Source organism: Aphis gossypii, chromosome X (genome assembly GCF_020184175.1).
Source record: "Aphis gossypii isolate Hap1 chromosome X, ASM2018417v2, whole genome shotgun sequence".
NCBI classification, from domain to species: Eukaryota; Metazoa; Arthropoda; class Insecta; order Hemiptera; family Aphididae; genus Aphis; species Aphis gossypii.
In genome coordinates, this window is record NC_065533.1 from 55,102,600 (window position 1) to 55,125,515 (window position 22,916).

The following is a 22,916-nucleotide window of genomic DNA, read 5'->3' on the forward strand; positions in this document are numbered from 1 at the left end:
GGTACTTATTAGTCATACGGGATAATATAAAATTACCTACATTTTAATGCTCGTGCTCATGCTGGTATTCATAAACGAATATCCCACCCTTTATTGATTTCTTCTTTATTGCAATATAACATTGAAAAGTCAGGGAAGACGCACTACTGTATAGTAGGTATATATAGGAATCGAGTATACCGCGTTATCATTGAATAGGACATTGTAAATAAAATTGTAATAGATAAGTCAAATTTTAATCCAATTGTAAGTCATTGGATATAACATACAAAAACACGGTTCTATAAATACCTACCTTGAATTGTTAACTGTAAAACTAATACATTTGTCATAACTTGGAATCTATGTTTTACCTATATTTGTGTAGTAGAAAAACGTTCATGATAGATTATTTAAAATTATTAAAACTAATAGGTAATTTTATACAAATGTTGTAAAAGTATAATTGAATCTTTATTCAATAGGACAAGCAATGAATATTTAAAAAAATATTTAACTGCATTGTCCGTTGATATACAGCTAGTTAATAAAAATATTGAACTGTTATAAGTACCTAATTATTATGTAATATCAGATATTAAAAACTAGAGAAATTATTTTAAATAATACACACATATTTTGTATAAATACATTATGTATAATGTATAAGTTGTATAAAATTAAAATTATAGTCAAGACATTAGTAATAAACTAATAGGCAGTAATAAAAAATCTAGTATAATAGGTCTTAAAACTTAAAGTAAACTATATTTATATAAATCTAATTATGATTTTAAAAGTGAAAAAAGATATTTTATTCAAGCGCAGAACATTAGTAAATGTAATTACAGTTACCAATATTGGTTGGTAATGACTACGCCTATAAGTTTTATCTTAATTTTATTATTATATTATTTACACTTAAATATTACTATTAATTAGATATATTCATTTGGTACTTAGTCTAAAAAGCTATTAAATGCTATCAATTTACTATTTAATTAGATAGATTAGGTTAGAGGTAGGTTGTGTTATCCGAGTTTCGACAATCAAAGTTTTATCGAATGACAGTCATGCATAGCTAACGTTAATTGTTTTTACCTATACAGTTTGTCTACAAAGAAAAGAAATTACTTTCCATATTTAAAAACAATTTAATTATTGTGTATTATTGCTGTAGCCGTATCGATTGGTAAGTAATAAGCTATTACAATTATAAAATATTACTAGTTTTTTCATAAATATTATAAAAGTACAATGCATGCAACTTGCATATTTATTTATGTCTAAAAGTGACTTTTTCATTATCCTCAATATAATGGTTGAATTAAAATATTTATTAATTTTTTTTTGTCAAAATGCATGATAACTTTTCAATAAATATAGAAATGGAGTTTGGTTAAATATAGGTTGGATTTAAGGTCGAGTAATTTATATATTATAAGTACCATATTCTTTATGCAGATCGTCGATATAACATTTTGTGTTATAGCTAAACTAACTACAACTATAATACTGTTTTGTAGTTTAGAGTGAAAACGATGGAAAAATATTTTTATACTAGGTGTTTATGAACAATTGTAGGCACATGAACTATAAAACGTTAAAAGTTTAAAATTTAAATATATACTATAATGTTATTAATACGATTAACAATAACAAATTCAAGAATGTAGGTTATTATAATTACTTAGATAAATAATTAAAAATATAATAATATTGGTAAAAACTAACAAGAACAGACTTAATTATAAAATCGAATGTAAGATGATTAGATGAATATTAAAAAACTATACATATTATTATAGTTTGTTACTTAATAAATTTATTGATTTATTAAAAGGTTCAATATGGACGTCTAATTTTTATTACTTAACTAAAAATGTTATACTGTGGTATAATATAATATATATTTATATATAGTTCTTACTTATTTGATATTTGATTAATATCAGATTAATGCATAATAATTAATTAAAAGAAAACTTATAAAATTATACTACACAATGTTTGAGGTTAAATTAATATCCATTAAAAAAAAAAAGATCTAAGACAATAATAAATATAATATTTTGAAAGTTTATCTGACCTAACCTATACAACATATTTTACTTTATTTGGCTTGTACCTATATTCTATATTGGTACAATATTGTAAATTGTTATTTAAAATTGTTTATCTAAAACAGAAAACAATTAACGGCCAGCGATGATTTATTATAGTAAATATAAGAAATTACATTTTTTGTGTGGACGTCATCTATACAATAATGAATAGTATGTATAATAATAACTGGTTCTAAATTCTAATATATTTATATGACGAAGTCATTATTTGTTTATCTTAATGTTAAACATAAGGACGTATATTATGTATTAATACAAATTATCACGTAGGAATGCGTTATTCTTCAAACCATTGTAAAAAAAAAGCAACTATTGATAAAAATGTTTACTTACATGACAACATTTTAATTTGTTGACTATTTGATTTTTAACTAATAAATTATTATACCTAAAATGTATGTACATAGATTACAAATTATCTAAGACTGAAGTATACTGAATATTTGTTATCATAAATAACTTATCACCAAAAAAAAAAAATACAAAATTTTTAGTAATTGATTTTTATCTTATTTTGCTGTATTGAATAAGTACATTAAAACATTTTGTTACGTAGTGTTTTTTTAACACCTTAGAGTCAACAACCAAAGTCAGTATTGTGAGTTGTGAGTTTGTAACTTGTAAACAAATTCAAAATTAAATCACTGCTTCCAGTAAAAATTCAAATAACATGTGATTATACCAACACGTATATGTATAACACAACTAAAAATCCATAGTTTATCAATTTACTAACAATCACTGTAAGCAGTTTTAGCATTAATTAATAATTAGAGTACCTTGAAATAATTTTATTTGTTTAAATAATGTGAACCTAATTTTAAACTGAGGGGATTAAGGAGATTAAAAGAAAAACCACTTAAAAAGCGTTACCTTTCAGTTGCAGGCTGCAGCTGATAATTTTCGTAGTTATAAATAGTTATCTATACTTAACATCACGCAATATTATCAAAAGTTATTATAATACATATTTTTAACTTGATAAAAATATTTGGTATTGCATAATAAATACTAAATAAGTAGGTCCTTGTAATTAATATGGAATCTGCTAACTATTACAAAAACATATTTTTTTATTTTTTTAATATTATGTTTCTTATTATGCTGTTTCTTGTTTCTTAATATATAATGATGTAGACATGTAGCCATTTAAGTACTTCAAATTTTAATTAATATCTGTCTTCACCAATGAAAATTGAGGTTAAATGTTTTGTCGCAGCGTCGGGCATGCTCGATATACGACATTATTATTACGTAGCTAATGTGTCATTTGTTTATATGCGAACTAAAATTATTATAGCAATGTTCACACTTCGCAAATATTCAGTTCTAAATTATTTCTATCATACATTTATTTTTGAAATAGCTCTAAAATTCCTAATAGATTTCAAAGAAACATATTTAGGTTTCTCTAGTGATGTCAATTTTAAAAATAAATTACTATAATACAAGAAATGTTCACTTAATATTTGTATTGACATTTTCCAAGTATTAGGATTTTCAGGGATGAATTTAGGGAGAAAAGAAGCTAGGGAACTCTAGGAGTAAAATTACCTATCTCAGTTATTGGGGGCATCATTTTTTTATCTATGCGAAAAATTAAATTCATATAGAAAAAAAATCTTACAACATAAAGTTTATAGAAATATGATAAACGTAAATATTTTCGAATTAACTTAAATTATTAGCTAATACGGACAGAAACAGACTATAAATAATATATGTATACTTTAATAATTAATGCAATCTTATAAGTACTTGTGAAAGAATTTATTAATAAATTCTGGTAGAATGCCGATAGTCAATAAGAATTGACGCTCTTTCAAAATTTCCCTGTTATAAGTCGTAGTCGAATCATATTATAGAGGCCAATTGCAACTTCGAATTCATTGAAAATAAATACTATTTATCGTTGAACCATCTCTAATTCTAGAAGCGTCTTATGGTTGAAGATAATCTAGATAATCATACCTAATACTTAAATAACTATAGATCGCTATAAGTAAGTAAATTAGTTGTAAGTTGTTTTATTATTATTTCTTTTATAATATATCGAGAAATAACTGCATTTTTGAATACAATAATTATAGTATAATAGAATAATAGATATTATTATAATATTGTAAAATTTAAATATATTCTAGTTAATATTATTATTAAAAGCCGTTAATAATAATAACATTTTAAAATATAAAAATAATTTCAATTAATATAATTTTTATAATTAGTTTTAAAATGAATCATCTATTGAGTATAATAATTAATTAATGGGTATTCATTTTTTTTTTTTTTTGAATATATAGTATAAATTACAATGGAAATTACAAAATTAATTGTTTGTTATATATTTTATTTAAATTTACTTCAATAAAAATAACTATAATGTTAATATTTTAGTATTTATATTTATTTAATAATAATTATAATATTTATCATACAATGCAATTATACCTATGTTCATGAAGTAGAAAATCAACGAAACAATTTTGATGATAATTTATTATTTTTTTATTTTAAACATTTTTGTATCTATCTACCTACCACTATAAAAAAAAAAATTATGGGCCCGGGCCCACCCAAAATTTTCAAAAACAATAATTTTAATTTTGAATATTGGCATTTAAGTTGTTATTCTAAAATTTTTATTTTTAAGTTTTGGAATTTATTATATATATTGTATAGGTATTTAGTAATCGTGCATGGAGAGCGACAAAACAATGTTATATTCTATATTCAATCATAATTTTACTGTATTATCTTTTGTGGTTAAATTTACGGGCCCACCCAAAAATATATTACTGGATCCGAGCCTGCGTTTCCTCCAAAAATGTGATTTTCGTTTCCGCCAAAATGAAAAAAAGTAATTATGAAAAAATTTGTTACTGAAAGTGAAGCGTATTTGATTATTATTCCTGCGTACAAAAATCGCTATATCCGGCCCAAATATGATATTATTATAATTTTCAAAAAAGTTTTGCTCTTTTTATGCTATAAATAACCATTAGAGATTGTTGGCTTCTAGAAAGTATACTTGTATACTGGTACATGTAAGAGGAGGGATGGGTGTTTGGCGGGATGGTCCTATACCGGCCGATTATCCAAAGAAGAAGAAAAAAGAATAGGTAGGTAGGTACTTTATAATTTTTTACAGAGAATGAAATTTTTTAATTATTTAAGTAAATTTTAATATATTTATAATTGAGGAACCTATTTAAGTATTAATAAGTGTACCATAGTCCATAATTATACAGTAGGTCAGTATTATCTTAAAATAGCTACAAATTATTATAATTTATTATTCATAATAATATATGCTTTTTTTTTTGTGAAAATAAGTGTAACCAACACTGGGTACTAACAAAGGAATAAATTACTAAAAATCTTGTAAACATAAATTATAAAATATACCTTAGAAATAAAAGACAAACGGCGTGTCTTTGTCAAAATTGTTTTTCATATGCAATGATTTATCATTGAATACTAGTTTAACACTTCCGCATAACAGTTAGATATCTAATCAACGTCGCGAGGCACTCGAAGTCTCGAAACAACCTGCAATACCTATAAATTATTATATGTATTATAGATTTATAACAGAGCGACTTTCCCTTTTTGTCATTGTGTATATTAATCGACCATTATGTATTTATACACATTCATCGTACTTATTTTAAATTTAATCTTATCTTCAACATTATGAGTGGTTTAAATAATGAGAAATTTTTGTTTAAAATAACAATTCAACTATGGATATTTTGAATAATAATTTTTTTAGAAATGAATTTACTAGATATAGAAGTGAACACTTGTCGAAAAAATTTTTTTGGATTAGTATCTATGATAAACCTATATATTATATAATTATAAATCATATATTAAGGTCTTTATTATCCTTATAGGTACTAAGGTACTATGACTAGATATATACTAGTCTAGTTTCTAGTGTGAATTTTTTAATGGTGTACTTTTATGTAATATTATTATTATTATTTTAAGATCTAAATTATCAACTATCTATAATGTTAATTATATTTTTTTATTGTAACAAAATAAGAAAATGTATTTTGTTAAAAACTGACTAAGCAAAAATTTTATATCATGATCGAAGCGATTAATGTATTGATTTTACAATGATGTTTTGTTTTAATGTATAGTAATAATATTTATTCCATAACAATAATAATTAATACATTATACAATATTGCAGCACCCACTAAAACTCGAGTTTGTACTGTAAGACCCGTTCTCGTTAATTTATTGTATACATAAAAAAAATAGTATCAATTTAATTTGCATAACTGTAATTATAAAGAAAAGTAATGTACATTCAATAACAATAGAATGAGCGCATGTAAACTCCACTACAAGTACCTTTTTTTACTGTAAACTCCACCAGAAAAAAAATCAGGTAAAATTGGGTTCATGTAAACTCCACCAGTGAAGAAAATCAAGTAGTAGTATAAAATTAATATGATATATTATTAAAAAAAATTACAATATAATATAATAATATCGTTTACATTAAATATTTAAATCGTAGTAAAAAAATCATAATAAATAATCCTTATACCAAATAATCCAAAAATATATATTTAGGTATGTCATATAGGTAAGTAAACTAAAATTATGTGATACAATTTGTAAATATTCTAAGTCTTGTATTACTCCATTAGTGTACCTATTTATAGCATCCAGTAACACTGTTATTTATTTATTTTTTTTATTTCAAATTTCAAAACTGGCGGAGTTTACAATCGCCAAATAGAATATATTTTTTTTATAAAAAAAACTAAAATTTAAATTGTGTATAGTTCATACTGTAAATATATACAAGCATTTAACATAAATACCCCTTAAAAAAACGTTGAACTTTAAAAGCAATATCCATAAATATTTAATGAATAATATAAACGTGAACCCTATACGGGTAAAACATTTTTTTACGAAATACATTTCTTTTGTACCTAGTATTGCGTGTTCATAATCTAATTTATCTAAATTAAATGCTTATGTTTGTACAATTTGACTAAAACACATAAATTACAAATTAACTTAAAGTATTTTACCTTTATTTTTTATAAATCCACAATAGTATATACTATACTAAGTAATAAATACTTACTAGTTTGCTTTTGGTAAAATTAATAAATATTTAATCATATACTTTATACATAAAGAATTAAATGGTTTGAACACACAATGAGACGAGATAGGAAACTAGGAAGCTAGAGTGGAAATTGAATAAAAACTAACAGTCAGAAGACCCGGAGGCAGACCAAAAAAACTATGTATGAATAGTGCAACAAGATCTAGACATATGTATATTATACTATAATATAGTTAGGAATATAAATACCTATATATAATATACTCGTATATTTATAATAAAATACTATTGGTAGGTAATTAATAATTAGGTAGTAATAAAAGCTGAAAGACCGTATTTGTACAAAATCGTTTTCTGAATACAATGATTTATATACCTAATTAAATTCAAATTTAACATATAAATTATACTAACTTACCAATGTTGATGTGTGGGTGTTCTATTTTAAATCTAGTTTTCATTTATCACTAGTTTATCACATTTTCATATATCAGTATATCACTACGATAAATTTTAACTTTTAAATTTTTGTGATTCCTTATAATAAGAGTTGTGCAGATATACACCTTGCAGAAGATGATACTTTCACATTTGTTAATTACGTTAGCAATGCATGTGATAATTAAGATAAAGTGTTATCGATTTTAGAATTTTATATTTTAGCTTGTATCAAATAAGTTTGCGAGACACAAGTACATTTTAATCATCACAATGGAAGTATAATTATTGAAAGTAATCGTGGTAAAAAGCAGTTAGTTTTAAATAATTTTAAATTTTGAATTAGTTCGTGTAATGAAGAACTTAGGTATACAGTTATACGTTGTCAATATGTACAACTAAAAACTGTATATCAAAAGTTCACACAAAATACAAATGAAAATAATACTATTTATATTATTAACTATACTATATATTATTAATCGCACCACAATACAATCATATTGTGTATTCTAGCAAACTATTGAAAAAATAAGTGGTAAATAAAGCATATACCTATGTAAACAAAAAGCTATTGCGAAAATGCAAGTACAAGACCAAAAGTGATTATTCTAACTGAAATGGCACAAAATAGTAATACGTTAGATATTACAGTTCTGGATATAAATAAAATCAAAGAAATATTCATGAAACCCGACACAAAACTATGCCTCCATAAATCCCACTAATGCAGGCTGTATGATACAGCTAATATCTAGCTATTGTCGTGAAAATTAAGCAAAATGAAAAATCATATTAGTAAATTACGAAAAAAAAACATATAATTATATTTTCAAGTGATGGAATAAATCTTCAGTGTTGAGCAATAGTCGATTCTATTTATTTTACACGAATGGAATTTACAGTTATCTTTTTTTTTTTTACAATTGTACAATTGTTTATCAATTTATGGATATTTGAATGGTCATTACTCATTAGTCATTAGGTTCTACTATTTTATTTTTACTTTTATATAGTTTTTTGCTTACCTATTACAAAATAAATGCACACAATACGTTTTTCGTGCAATAAGCAATCCATGACAATAAGACCTTGGATAAATTTTTTCTTCCCCCAAAGTAACTGCTGAAAAGCCATACTATTACTTAATACAGTTTCTGAAATGTGGTCGCAAATCATTATTGCAGAATGTCGGTTTCATTTAACACAATCTTGCAAGTGTCATAAAATTTAAGAAATTGGCTTATATATCAAATAAATATAAGATGAGTCATCTGCAATTGGTAAATGGTTACATAACACATGTTTAGCATATTATTTCTAAATCTGAAAGACACGAGTGATTGTTTTGTCGTGGACTTAATACTTAAGTGTCCACTTGCTGAAATAGATTACGAAAATTTGCCAATTACATAAAAATGTTCATGACTGTTTCTATTCATCAAAACTTTGAGCACTTAGATCTTCATTCTTCAAGACCTATATTGACAACAGACATCTGTTTGTTCAATTGCATGTATACACTTAAGAAATATTTTTTATCGAAATTCACTATCTATTTTACAATTTGTAAATATTCTAATTGAAAAATTACAAACAGAAACCAAATTTTGAAACTACACAAAAAAAACCATTATTTTATTAATAATCAATATAAAAAGGGAGAAATACACTACGGATATACGTTTGTCACATTCATAAGGAACAACTGTAAAACATTATAATATTATAGGGTACCGATTTTTAACTGTAGAATTAAATTTTAAATGATTAAGATTTTAAAAGAAATTAAAACTTTTTCAGTAGGTAATAGTCAATGGACAATGAGTTGAGTAGTATACTGAAATAATATAATATTTAAATGCTTCCTATTGTTGTCTCAAGTCTTAATATTGTATGCACTAGATATTATGCATATTATCCTGACCCGTGTTCTTGAAATTAAACCTTGGCACGGCGGATATCTAAAATACGAATACCCATGCCATAACGCCAACGCAGTCGTTTGAGGCGTTCGTGCCCCAGAATGTTGACCATTTAAAATATGCACTATAAGCTAGCTTAGGGTATTATACATAATACGCATTAATACAATTTATATTATAATATTATTCTTTCATTTGTCCAATGTTTTTCGTGCACACACACGATAAAAATGTATGAAATATAAATACGACTACACATGAGTTCCGTGCACCATACTGCAAAATGTATGAAAGAATGTTAGAAATGTTGGTATGAACAAATACAAAATAATATACCAAGAAACATATAACATAATTATTATGTGTCGCGTACTCGCGTGTGCACTATGCACTGCTGCAGTTTGCCGGCCAGGGAAGGGTAAATTACCATCAGTTGTAATCCAACTCGGTTCAATATAATTACAATGCAAAAGTATTACATTATTATATATGTTTATAACGTTTTTAAAACCGTGAGAACACTGAAAACAGCAGATAATAATATATCCCTACTAATATACCAACTACTATTTTTGTTGTGCGGCTATTAAACAAATCAGTATATTATAAATTATAATATATTCATATATTACACTATACTATTGCACGTGCGTGATGTTCGAATATTGTTTTTTTTTTTTTGTTTCCGCGCGCATATCGAAATCATATTAATAGTACTATATACATACGAATGATTTTTTAGTATAATAGTACCCACAAATATTATTTCTTATGGGACAGGGATCAACAAATGCCAATTCAACTAAAACTTAATGACGAAACGGAGCGACGCGATGTCGACGACGAAAGCGAAGCCATCGGACATCCCCAATATATGTTGTGGCTAACGGCCGGTCGTTTTTAATTTTATTTCATTATTGTTCTTTTCGAGTTTATTCAATTTTGTTTGTTTTAGTTTAATTTAATTTTTGTTAAAATAAGCTTATACTACCTCTGGATTTAATTAATCTCCAAGTACGTACTAAGACGTTTTTGATAGGTATATTGTGGCGGAGAGAAAACTTTAGTAAAAAATAGTAATAGACACTATAATGATACTTATTTATTTTCCAGTACTCGATATCGAGGTCAGTTGAGAAATAATACGATTTTGTCTCATCCATTTTGTTTAGATTTCACTCTCAGACATCTGGTACTCGTTATCGTGGTCTGTAGTTTTTCTAGAGTAAAGCAACCTTAGTTTTTTATTAAACTATTCATTTGCATGATTCCACAGTACTCGTAATCGTAGTCACCAAAACCAAAAAGATGATCGAATAATCGGAATCCACGTGGTACCTATCTCCTATTATACGTCTGAAAGCTTTTGCTCGGCGTATACGACAATATAGTCACTATATAATCTTACTCATTACCCCCATCAACACGCCATTTCGTAGTTACCGATTTACCATACATTGTATTCTTATAAATTATATAGAATGTACCTAGGGTGGTATGCCACGGTATCATCGTACATAGGTACGACGTATAACATATATATTACTGTACCTATACATCACGACGAATAAAAACAAAAACGTTTGAGCCTTAGCCGCGTTAGTCCCCTCCCCCCAATTTCTAAAACGTTCAAGTCGACCGTACCGTCAAGAGGGTTACACATAATATAATGATAATATTATTTAATACTAGTTTGCCCGTTCCCGATCACCCGTTAGGGATGCGCATTATTCGGCTGTACAGAATAACACACTATTATTATATGTATTATACATATTATACGCGTGTTATTCGACATCTCGGAGCGTCGAAAAAGACTATACGCTTTATACGCATAACTATATAATGCTATACATCGGTGGTAAACAAACCACCGCCGGTAAGTATACTTCCGCCGCGAATGCCGATTATTTTTGACGTGTCTGCAGTATTTCAAAGTGAGTACCGCCGCCGCCGCCGCTCAAGTTATTTCCGACGGTCAGTGTCCGTCGTTAGCGGGCCCGTTTTTTTTATTTACATTATCATCGTTATGACACGACGACGATGGCCTTCGGGTCGGGTCAGCAATTATTATTATTCTTATTATTATTATGGTGGCAGCGGCGTTCTATACGTGACAATAAATTACACTCCATTATATTATTTTTGCTCCATACACTTATTTTATTCCACCCTCGCGTGCCCGTCGTCGACGTACTAGCACGCGTTATCGTTTCTTTCTCGTGCTCACTCGCACTGTATATCTCTCTTTTTCTTTCTCTTTCTTTCCGACGCTGTATCGATTTATAAAATATGTACATCTATTATTGTAGTATTATAGTTGTGCGAAACACTGAAACCGGTCTGTAAAACGGAATATTGTGTCGCGAACAGCGTGAAAACCTAGAAACGACAAATTTTCCAACTAGTGGATAACACTGTAAACATTTCGAGATAAAAAACAAATAAATAAATAAATAAAATAAGATGTTATTACTTGCAATGACACACATCGTCGATCAAACATATCGTCGTGCCATTTTACAATAAATACCGTCAGGGCCGGTTATATAGGCGTAGGCGACGTAGGCATAAGCCTACGGCGGCAAAATTTATAGATATTTATATATAGGCGGCATACAATAAAAAATAAGAAAACGAGAGGCGGCAATTTTGATCTTTGCCTACATATAAAAATTTGTTTGCACCGGCCCTGAATACCGTACTAGGCTGGCGATGTATTATGTGTGCAATGATATGTAAGATTTTAAAATGATGTCTACTCATTATTTTAGTAGTTGTCCTATGTTTATAAGTATAAAATCTTTGCTGTGTTTACAAATCAAAACTTCATGAAACTCAAATTTCAATCGTCAATCAATAAAATACAGTGTTATTAGTTATTACCAATATTGGCAATTAGTATTTCCAATTGACAGCACGTATGTGGTATGTCGTATACTCATTAGTCATTACTCATAATTATATTGATTACTCAGATGTATTTTTGTTTTGAGACAACTGAACATCTACAACAAAAGGCAAATTTATCATATACAATAATATTAGATTCTGAACGGAGTGAAGAATGTATTGATTTTACAATGATGTATGTTTTTTTTTTTTTTTTTTTTTTTTTTTTTTTGTTTTTTTTTTTTTTTGTGTCTGTGTACAGCATAACTAGTCGAAATAATGCTCCAATTTCAAACAATGGGGGTGGTTTCCGATGTAAAAGTGAATATCCTTGGTGCATTATAGAGGTAAAAAGTTAACATTTTCCAACAGTTTTCAAAAAAATCGAGAAAAACAAAAAAAAAATGACGGAAAAACGGCAATTTTTACGCAAAACCAGTTTTCGACCAAATCGATTTTTTTTTATGGTTGTAATTCAAAAACTAATCACTGAAAATACTTGAAATTTTCACCAAATGTTAATGTCAGTGGTATCTGTATATAGTTAAATTTTCAAAAAATTTTGACTTTTTTTGAGTTATTTATAGACCACTGAAATTTTCGATTTTTTTGAGAAATTTTTTTTAAAGTGTCGATAAAAAATTTTTGGATGACCAAAAAGTTTTGAAAATTTAATACAAGGTTCCTTATGAGTTGTTTTTATTGTAGCTAAAAAAAATTAAAAATCGTTAGTCACAATTTTTTTTTATAAGAGTTTATAGTTCAAATTTTTACGAAATCTGTCGAAAACGCGAAAATTTGCAAGTAATTTTGAAGTTGAAAAATCATAAAATTTTTTTCTTTTATAACTAAGTTTTGAAAATTTGGTACAAGGTTCTCCATACATTTTTCTTCAAATATCTGTAAAAAAAACTCTACCGGATTCAGACAAAAAATTTTTATGAGTGTTTGAAATTTAAATTTTTACAAAACCGCGTTAAATAACGGTTTAGCCTCAAACGATTTTTGATATTTGTTATAATTCAAAAAGTATAAGTCGTAGATACTTGAAAATTTTACCAGTTATTTAGATTGGCATTTTATTACTTGATTTAATTTTCAAAATATTTTGAGTTTTTTTGAGCTATTTATAGACAACTGAAATTTTCAATTTTTCTGAAAAATTTTTTTTGAAGGGTCGATAAAATTTTTTTGGCCCTATCAAAATACTTGAAAATTTTATACAAAGTTCCTCATATATTATTCTTATAGTGATTAAAAAATTATAAGAATACATAGGCACAATTTTTTTTATTAGCATTTGAAGTTCAAATTTTGACGAAAATTCGTCAAAATTATGAATATTTGCAAATTATTTGAAGTTGAAAAATCATAAAATTTTTTGTGTTTATAACTAAGGATTAAAAATACAACACTAAGTTTTCCATAAGTTTACCTTCAAGTATCTATAGAGAAAACTCGAAGCATCATTATAGGAAAAATTTTAAGTGCGTTTGAATTTTAAATTTTAACGAAATAGCGTAACGATAACGATTTATCCTCAAACGATTTTAAATATTTGTTATTATTCAAAAAGTATAAGTCGTAGATACTTGAAAATTTTACCAGTTATTAAGATTCGCGTTTTCTTTACGTGATTTAATTTTCAAAATATTTTGACTTTTTTTGAGCTACTTATAGACAACTGAAATTTTCAATTTTTCTGAAAATTGTTTTTTTATGTGTCGATAAAATCTTTTTGGCCCTATCAAAATACTTGAAAATTTAATACAAAAATCCTCATAAGTTATTATTATAGTGATTAAAAAATTATAAGAATACATAGGCACAATTTTTTTTATTAGCATTTGAAGTTCAAATTTTGACGAAAATTCGTCAAAATCATGAATATTTGCAAATTATTTTGTAGTTCAAAATTCATAAAATTGTTTGTATAGGTAGCTAAGAGTAGAAAATTTAATACAAGATTTTCCATAAGTTTTGCTTCAAAAAGCTATAGAGAAAATTTTAAGAGTCATTATAGGAAAAATGTTTTGAGCGTTTGAGTTTTAAATTTTTATGAAATCGGAATATTTGTTTCAAAATAGAATATATGACAATATTTAATTATAATATATTATAGACTGACAAATCATCTCCGTTCAGAATCGTTTTTCGTATACAATGATACTTATCATTGCATTCAAATTTAATCTACCCTAGTCCGAGGTCTACCCCACCCCCTAATGTACAGCAGAGCGGTACCCACTTGCCGACTTTTTTTAACTTTAATATAACTCGAACTATATTATATTACACTAAAATAATTTGGAATAAATACGCATTAAAAAAATATGAAAAATATGTACATTCTATTTTAATAAAGATGGGAAATATTTATAAATTATCATTTTAAATTTTCTCAAAAGTCAAAATTACTTAAGTTCTCGTTAAAATAAAATGTTCAAATATTTTAAGACTTATTGTTCTGAATCTTATTAGTTATTAGATAATAATATAAAACGATACGTCATAATCAGGGCTCGGAAGTTATAGCACTAAAAAAAATGATTTTTAGCGCCTAAATATGCACATAAAAACATTAATATAAGCGCTATAAATAGCACTAAAAATTGAAAAATATGCAAAATAAAATAAAATTTTTTTTTATAAAAGTTCATATTTTGATACAATTTTAAAAATAACTAAATTATTGGAAATTAACGGAATTGTCCGATTTAATCGACGATAACAACGGTCTAAGGCCGTTTATGCCGGATGCGTACCATTTTAAAATAAAACAATTTGTTTTCATTCACATATTCGTAGGCGGCTGTTTGGTAGGTAATTTAGTTTTTCAACAATATGTGTTTATTTCCTTAAATATGCACATTAACAGCATTTATAACTCCTAATTAGCAAAAATATCTCCTATAATATGAATTTATGTGAAAATATACCCAAAAATAGCACTAAAAACCTAAAATTAGCAAAATAGCAGTAAAAACCGTAAATATGCAAAAAATAGCAAAATAAAATTTCGTGTATGACATCAGAGAAGTGTGAAACATATTTGTATCTTACTTTGGATGTTCTAGGACGAACCAATAAAAATATGCATTTGCTAGAACTTCCGAGCCCTGGTCATAATTATCATTTATAATATTTCATATTCAGTAAATTTTATCAATATGTTTAATTATTGGCATACTTCATTGTTAAAAATAGTCTAAATATGATTAAAATTAATAATAAAAGTCAACATTTTATTGGAAATTGGAATCAATGATCATCATCAAGTACATATAAATATTTTTAAAAAATAATACTTAAACAACAGCGTGTCTTTTGGCCACCCATTTTTTTCCAGAATCGGTAAATTGCGTCCCCCAAAAAAGTTCAGTCATATATTCTACTCAAATATCGGCCTATTCCGATTTCCGGATTAATATTATCTTTAATATTGATGCGATGTGTTGCATAATTAAAACGTATACCTAAGTGTTTTTTGAAATTTAATAATAATAATATTTGTATAGATAGTTTTAAAAATTATACAAACATTTACAAATTTTGAAACCAATAATAAATCGACAGAAATTTAACAACAATATACAAAAAAAACAACCTACGTAATTTACGTATAAGAATAAAAAATATTTTGATAAGCATGATGTACAAAAATATACCCAGACCAAAATTTACGTAGGTATATGTATAAAAAATATATCCGGACCGCAATTTACATAAAAAATTGAAATGATCCATTTTTTCATGTACAAGTTACAATATCCAAGAAATTATCTTGGTAAGTAAATAAATGGTCGAAAATGGACTAAATTAAATTATTAATTTCATATTATAAATAATTTTGGTCGTATTTATAGATGACAATAATAATACATATTGCTTATAACTTATACGCAATAAGTAGATATTAACACTATTAGAGATTCTAAGTGTAATAAAATTAAAATTTTAACTATCATTGTATAATGTATACTCAAATTAGCCTGCTGAAAAAAACTATTTGGCCTACTTTAAATGTTGGCACCCCTATTTAAAACCTAAAACAGCGCCCTTGCAGTATGATGAATCATATGCTCATCCCCATTGTTTTTCTTAAATAATGTATTTATTAAAATCCTGATTATTGGAATTTTTTAATACCTATACTTATATAAAGACCGTATTTTTAATTATTTAGATATATTTATAAACTATAAGTATAAAATTAAATCAATAGTTTAAACTATTTACAGTAAAAAAATTGGTTTTCATTTAAGAAAAGGAATCGATATTGCAACAGGACATTCCTTAAATGATTTAACAAATCTAAGCGTTTGCCAAAATGATAAAAAAATATTTACAGCATATACGTCTATAATAGTGCTTAGCTTATTGTATGTCTCATTGAAGAAAATATTTATTTTTTCATGACTTATTATTCAATAAATATTGTATTATTTATATAACAAAAAAAGTATATAAAAACAATTCATGGAGAACATGGTTTATTATATTTTTAAGTATTTTTTTGACTGAAAAATACAAATTTTATCAACCCAAGTCGGAAAATCTAAGAAAAATTTAAAATTCAAAATGTCTATAAACCGTACAAAAATAACAAAAATATTTTTAAATAATAATATAAATATACAGGGAAACTTTCAAGTTTCTATTACGGTTAGTATGGATTATTCATTTTGAATCACTTTACAAGGACCAAAGTTCAAAACCAATTATATAATAGTATATAAGTATATGCTGAGTAATAATTAATACCGTTAATTTTATTTTAGTATTACCAGATTATTTTGAAAAGTACTTACTGAAAATGTTAAAAGCACTTCGTAGATTCAATTTACTAACATAAACAACCCTAAAAGTTGAATATTGAATCATTTATACTGCTCCCAAAAGATGACGACATACATTCAACAAAATGAAAAGGCCATCAATAAGACAATAAATTTATCACTATACTCAGAATCCAAAACATCAAAATAAATTTCGTATACACTAGTATATAACAAAAAGTAATTAAAAATTTAATTTCCACTAAACTCAATCTATCTAGCGCTACGGTCAATATATTATATCAAGGACTTTTTTTTGTATAATATGTGTTATGTATTGTGGTACCTACCTATCATTGTAGAAAGAAATCATTATGATCACTAATAAAAATAAAAATGTCCTGCAATAAAAATTGCATATATATAATTAATAATGTATTATTATAATTATTACGCTTCACAATAGATTTAATACTTTATTTTTTTAATAGCGTTAGACAATGTGTACTTCTTATGAATAATAATAACAGGCGATTATATATACTTATACCTATGCAATGGAGCATTATGGATTATACTATAGTATTACATATTTATTTTGAAATCACGAAAACTGATACATAATACGAACGCTTATTTGCATCAATTTAAATTATAATATTAAACCACTGCTCACTTTCTTTTTGAACAATTTGAATATTGTGAAATAATGTCATTTTAAGTATAAATAGACGTATAATAGTATACTCAATATATTATAGATCTGCTATGTAACCTCAAACATGTGATGTATATATTTATACATTTATAACGTATATAATATTATGCTTTACTGCTATAGCCAAGTATAGCCTATATATTATTATTACTAACAATAAAATAAGTATTGATTAATTATCACTAATTTATTAGATTAGATATATATGGCCATACACGTATAAATATAGTCTTGATATATTTCACAAAAAAGCATGATGTCGTAAACACGTTACATAAAACACTGACAGTGAATTATTAAACAAATATAGTCACATAGATCGCTACATATGGGAATCGCGTAGCATAATATCTACTGCAGTGCATTATTACTATTTTTTTCGTTTTAACGACCTGTACAAAAGTGCACCGTCGTTGTCATCCGATAAATGTTATCAACAATATTATTTTATCGTATTACACGGGATTGTTAAAGTAAACAACAATCATTAATCTTTATTCGTCGTACAGAATGCGTGACGCCACTGAAAAACGCACATCGATCGAATCAATGAAACAATTAGTCTTATAAATTAAGGTCCGTTTTAACGTCGTTACACGGGTTTGTTTTATGTTAGAGAATTGAACGTATCGTTTTCACGTTGCCGGAAAGGTTACATTTTTTATCCCGCTTTCCTGGTTTTTAATGAGTTACGTAAAAATTATACCAACGGGTGTGACCTCTCGGAACGTGTTAATCGCGCGTACGTCGAATACACTCGTGTCCCGATAAATCACGAAATGTACGCAAATTAAACATAACATAATAATATACAGTTTGAAAAATTGTTTAAAATGGAAGTACACATATAATAATATCATTACGAACCCTAACACGCGAAAACCGACGCCGGCGGCGAGCCAAAGAAATGTTTATTCCTATTTATCTCGTACGGTTTTCGGGTTTATCGTTTTTCTCATTCAGGGATCGTCTTCGGACCGAAGAGACGGGTTTCGCCGTATTCGTTAAACACACACACACACACATAAAAAAAAAGGGAAAAAAACAGCCGTCGACGCGTATTCCACGAACGACGTCGACGCGACGTCGGTAATTCGGTATTATTTATTATTATTATTATTATCATCATCATCGTTGCGATCCGCGGACGAATGTTAGTGTGCATATTATTATAACGGTGGGGGACATCGCCGCCGTGGACGTCGAGCGGCAACAGCGGCGGCGGCCGCCAGTTGGGCGCCAACCGACACGAGATCGTTTTCCCCCTCTCCGCCCCGTTACCCCCTTCGGAAAGGAGGCCTCGGCGGCGGTACCCCGGTCCCCCTCGCGTCCACGGCCGCCTCCCCCCGGCCTTAGCGCTCGACGCGCGCGGAACAAACGCCGGCAATACACCGGCCGCCGCCGCCGCCGACTAACAGCCGGCATCGAGTAGCGCACGCACGCGCACATCCAACGCCCGCGTTTTCAAATGATTATATCGTTGTACGGTTTTTTGTCCATAGAGTGCTACGCACAAACCACGCACGCCGCCGCCGCCGCCGCCGCTACACACTGCTTTGCGTACTCCGCGGCAACGAACCAGCCAGCCAGCCAGTCATTCACTCGCAGTCGGTCGTCCAGCAGTAACGCAGCACCGCCGGTGATACCGCCGTCCGTAACTCATCGCACCGGTTTTTTATTTATTTATTTTTTTTTTTTTTTTTGTACTATTAATTTTTTGTTTTTTTCACCAGTCGTTTTCGACATACGTACGTGTCGACGAATAAATATTATAATTATCCGCAAAATAACTACTGCGCATACCTACGTACAATATTTAAACAGTGAGACGACGATGTTGCGATCGCAATAAACGTTCTCCCAAAGTCTCTCCGATAATCCGACGAGACAATAATATTATTGTACTTCTCCGCCCGAGGAGGATTTCCGCGGCACACGCGCAAAAACAACCGGTCTCTCGCGGCGGTCTTCCGCGTCCGCACACGTCGTCGCCGGAGCAGCGACCGGTAACACGCTCGCGCGCGCACACGCCGCGACCCGGACGTCGTCGTCACCTGCAGAGGACGAGCACGTAGTGCGGTTTTTAAGTGCGGCGGCGGTCTGCGAGTCGCCACAAGACTCGCACGTCGAGCGCGACCGTCCAGAGCGGCCTTGCAGAGGTTATTCGCGCCGGTGATTTCGGCAGGAGGCAAAGTACGAGACGAGTAAAACAACGATATTATAATACTTTACACTACTTACGGTCGTAGGATTAGCAACGATAATAATGATGAAAAAATAACGAAATTTATTCCATCGCCGTGCGTGCTATACCGCCGGTGATGTTGTCATTGTGTTTACTCGCCCACAAGGTGTTCGGTAGGCGGCAACAGCCGTCGCGCACAACACCTGCCCGTCCGTCAAAAGACTCGTCGGCGACGTTATTGTAAACCTTTGGCGAGATCGTCGGCGACGGCGACTACTGCTAACCACCCGCTATACTTGAGCACTTATGACTATCCACCGCCTTTACTAGATAATATAACCTCTTGACTTGTACATCGTATATCCGTGTATAACAGCTCGGCGTGTTTGTTTTGTTTTTCTGCGCAGGAGCACGTTTTGCCGACAACAAAGATGACTATCAAAACAATGACAGCAACAACAACAAAAACAGCAGCGGCAGCCGTGGCTACCGCGACCACCCCCCGGAGGAGACGGGCGAGCGGTCTCGCTAAAATGACGGCGTTCTTGTTGGTAGCCGCCGTCGTCTTAGCCGATGTGATCAGAGTCTGTAAGTATCGATATTATATACGTTTATAGTTTATACCCATTTATAGTATAATATGTATACGCATTAACAATACGATTCGCGGCCGTACATCCGAAATGCATCATCGCAGTCTAATACACAAAATTATACTTACATGCTGTGCCTATTATGGCGTGTCCGTGCATCACAATATAATATCGGGTTACCCAGCAAGGTGATGGGTGCAAACGGGGCGGCGGCGACGCGAGATCCCTCGGGGCGGGCAGCACCGTTTTTTTATTTTCCCCCCATCCGCCGCGTGTTCTTTTTTATGCTGCTTTCCGAGAAACTCACGAATTCCGAAACTCCCGTACACAATACAACGTTAATTGCATTACATAATGCGATTATCGCCGTCTCGGCGTTTGTGGCTGCGCGCGACGCGTATATTACGTACATCACACAATATCACTATAATTATAATTATTTTACGGGAAATCGTTATCGGGTCTTTAAAATTACGCTCCAGCCGGTAGTCGGAGGCGTTTTGAGCAATATTCTAATCGGATTTTATCGCCGCCGCCGCACACCTGCTGCTTCTGCCGTCGTGTTGCTGCTGTGCATTTGTTGCCGTTACGTCGATCGGATGTAATAATGTACGCATACCGATATAAAATTAAATTATTTTACTACGACCGTTCTGATAGCCGGAATACGCGTACATAGATAACGCTTGCGCCTGATACGGATTTATGCGGTTTTCGGTTGCTGTTACCCGAAAACTATAATCACAACTCGGAGTCCGTGTATACAATCTGAACAGCCTATATATAGGTTATACGAACGGCTCGGTAGCGGTGGTTTTCACTGGATGCCGATCGGACATGATCGTTTCGGTTTTTTTTTCTTTTCCTTTTTTTTTTTTGTCTTGTAATATTGTGTTACATATTATTATTAAATACGTTTACATATTAAAATATTGTAATCGTCGACCCGCTTCTTGCGGCGTCCCTTGCAGTTCACACACGACCGCTCAATCCATTCCGCACGTCGCCGCGCCCTTTCTTTTCCGTTCGACGACGGCGGCCGTACTCACGAGCGTTAACCGCCGCAGCACCCCTTTTCGCCGCCGCCGCCGCCGTCACCGCCTAGTTTTTATTTTTATTAAACTAGGCGTCCTCGAAGGGCTCTGCAGGGTTTGAAATGTCAAGAGTTTATGTACGCTCTATTCGGCATAGGCCGCCTGTATATATTATTACTATTATTATTATATGTGCATAGTGACTAATGCGTTTTTTTCCCCGTTCACCATGTAACCGAGGAGGAGCGGTCGGGGATAGCGATTTTCCGAGTGTATAGTGTGTACAATAATGTATGTGTTTCGTGGGTATGACGTATGTATATATATATATATATAATATGTGTCTGCTTGGAGTGAAAACGAGGAACTCGTCAAAACGGGTCGATCTATAAATACAAGGGGGTCGGGTCTCCCCTAATCTCTGACGACGAAGGCACTGTCGACGACCCTAAGCGGCCCGCAGATTTCCTCCTCTCGCCGCCACTGCGGCCGCAGCCGCCGGTCTATTAATAACAATATAACGTCGATTGGGTAATGTGTGCATCGCTGTCCAAACTCTAAACTACACACACACACACACACACACACATACATGCTATCGAGCAGCGTTTATTAAAAAATAACGTGTGGAGTCGCAGTGGCTATATCATTATTATTATGTATAGACTGAATGTTTTCTCCGTATAGATGACGTTCCATTGCACGTACGCAATTGGCGTGTACGACGATAATAAATTATAAAATGTAATAGTTTTTAATCGCTTTGTACTTGTCGTTTTTCTGGCCATAAAAGTTTTTATTTTTTTATCTCGTCGATGCTTATCAGTTATCACGATGTAAAATAGCGAGGAATGTGGACGACGGGAATGCCAACAAAAAGTACAGCACACGGGGTACCCGCCAATTGCAGGGTATACTCGGCAGCGTCAGAAACCGGGGTGAGGCGGGGGCGTGAATAGAAGTATGTGGGTCGTGAAAATCCGCGGTTGCACTGGTGACTTATATAAAAATAGTCGTGCGCCAAACAGGCACACCGTAGTAGGGGTGTGGTGGAGTAATCGTTTTTCGCGTAACGCGGTAGACGGCGGCGCGCCGAGAGCGTATTATAATACCACTACTACCGTCGACGGTCGCGACCTAT

The 22,916-nt window shown here is 30.2% G+C and overlaps 1 protein-coding gene across 4 annotated transcripts in view; it reads left to right on the top strand.

Annotated features, from left to right (window-relative positions):
- Window positions 1–1,152: 1,152 nt before the first annotated feature.
- Window positions 1,153–22,916, top strand: part of LOC114129329 (neural cell adhesion molecule 1-like) — a 58,937-nt gene continuing 37,173 nt past the window's right edge. Inside the window, exons 1-2 of one of the 4 annotated variants that reach the window (XM_050205765.1) lie at window positions 1,153–1,171; window positions 20,556–20,736. In XM_050205765.1, coding sequence (XP_050061722.1) covers window positions 20,580–20,736 — 157 coding nt within the window. In that variant the 5' untranslated portion in view covers window positions 1,153–1,171; window positions 20,556–20,579. Of the gene's footprint in view, window positions 1,172–19,448; window positions 20,168–20,555; window positions 20,737–22,916 lie in introns of those variants that run through there. The other 3 variants (XM_027994032.2, XM_050205764.1, XM_027994031.2) reach the window with 3 other exon arrangements.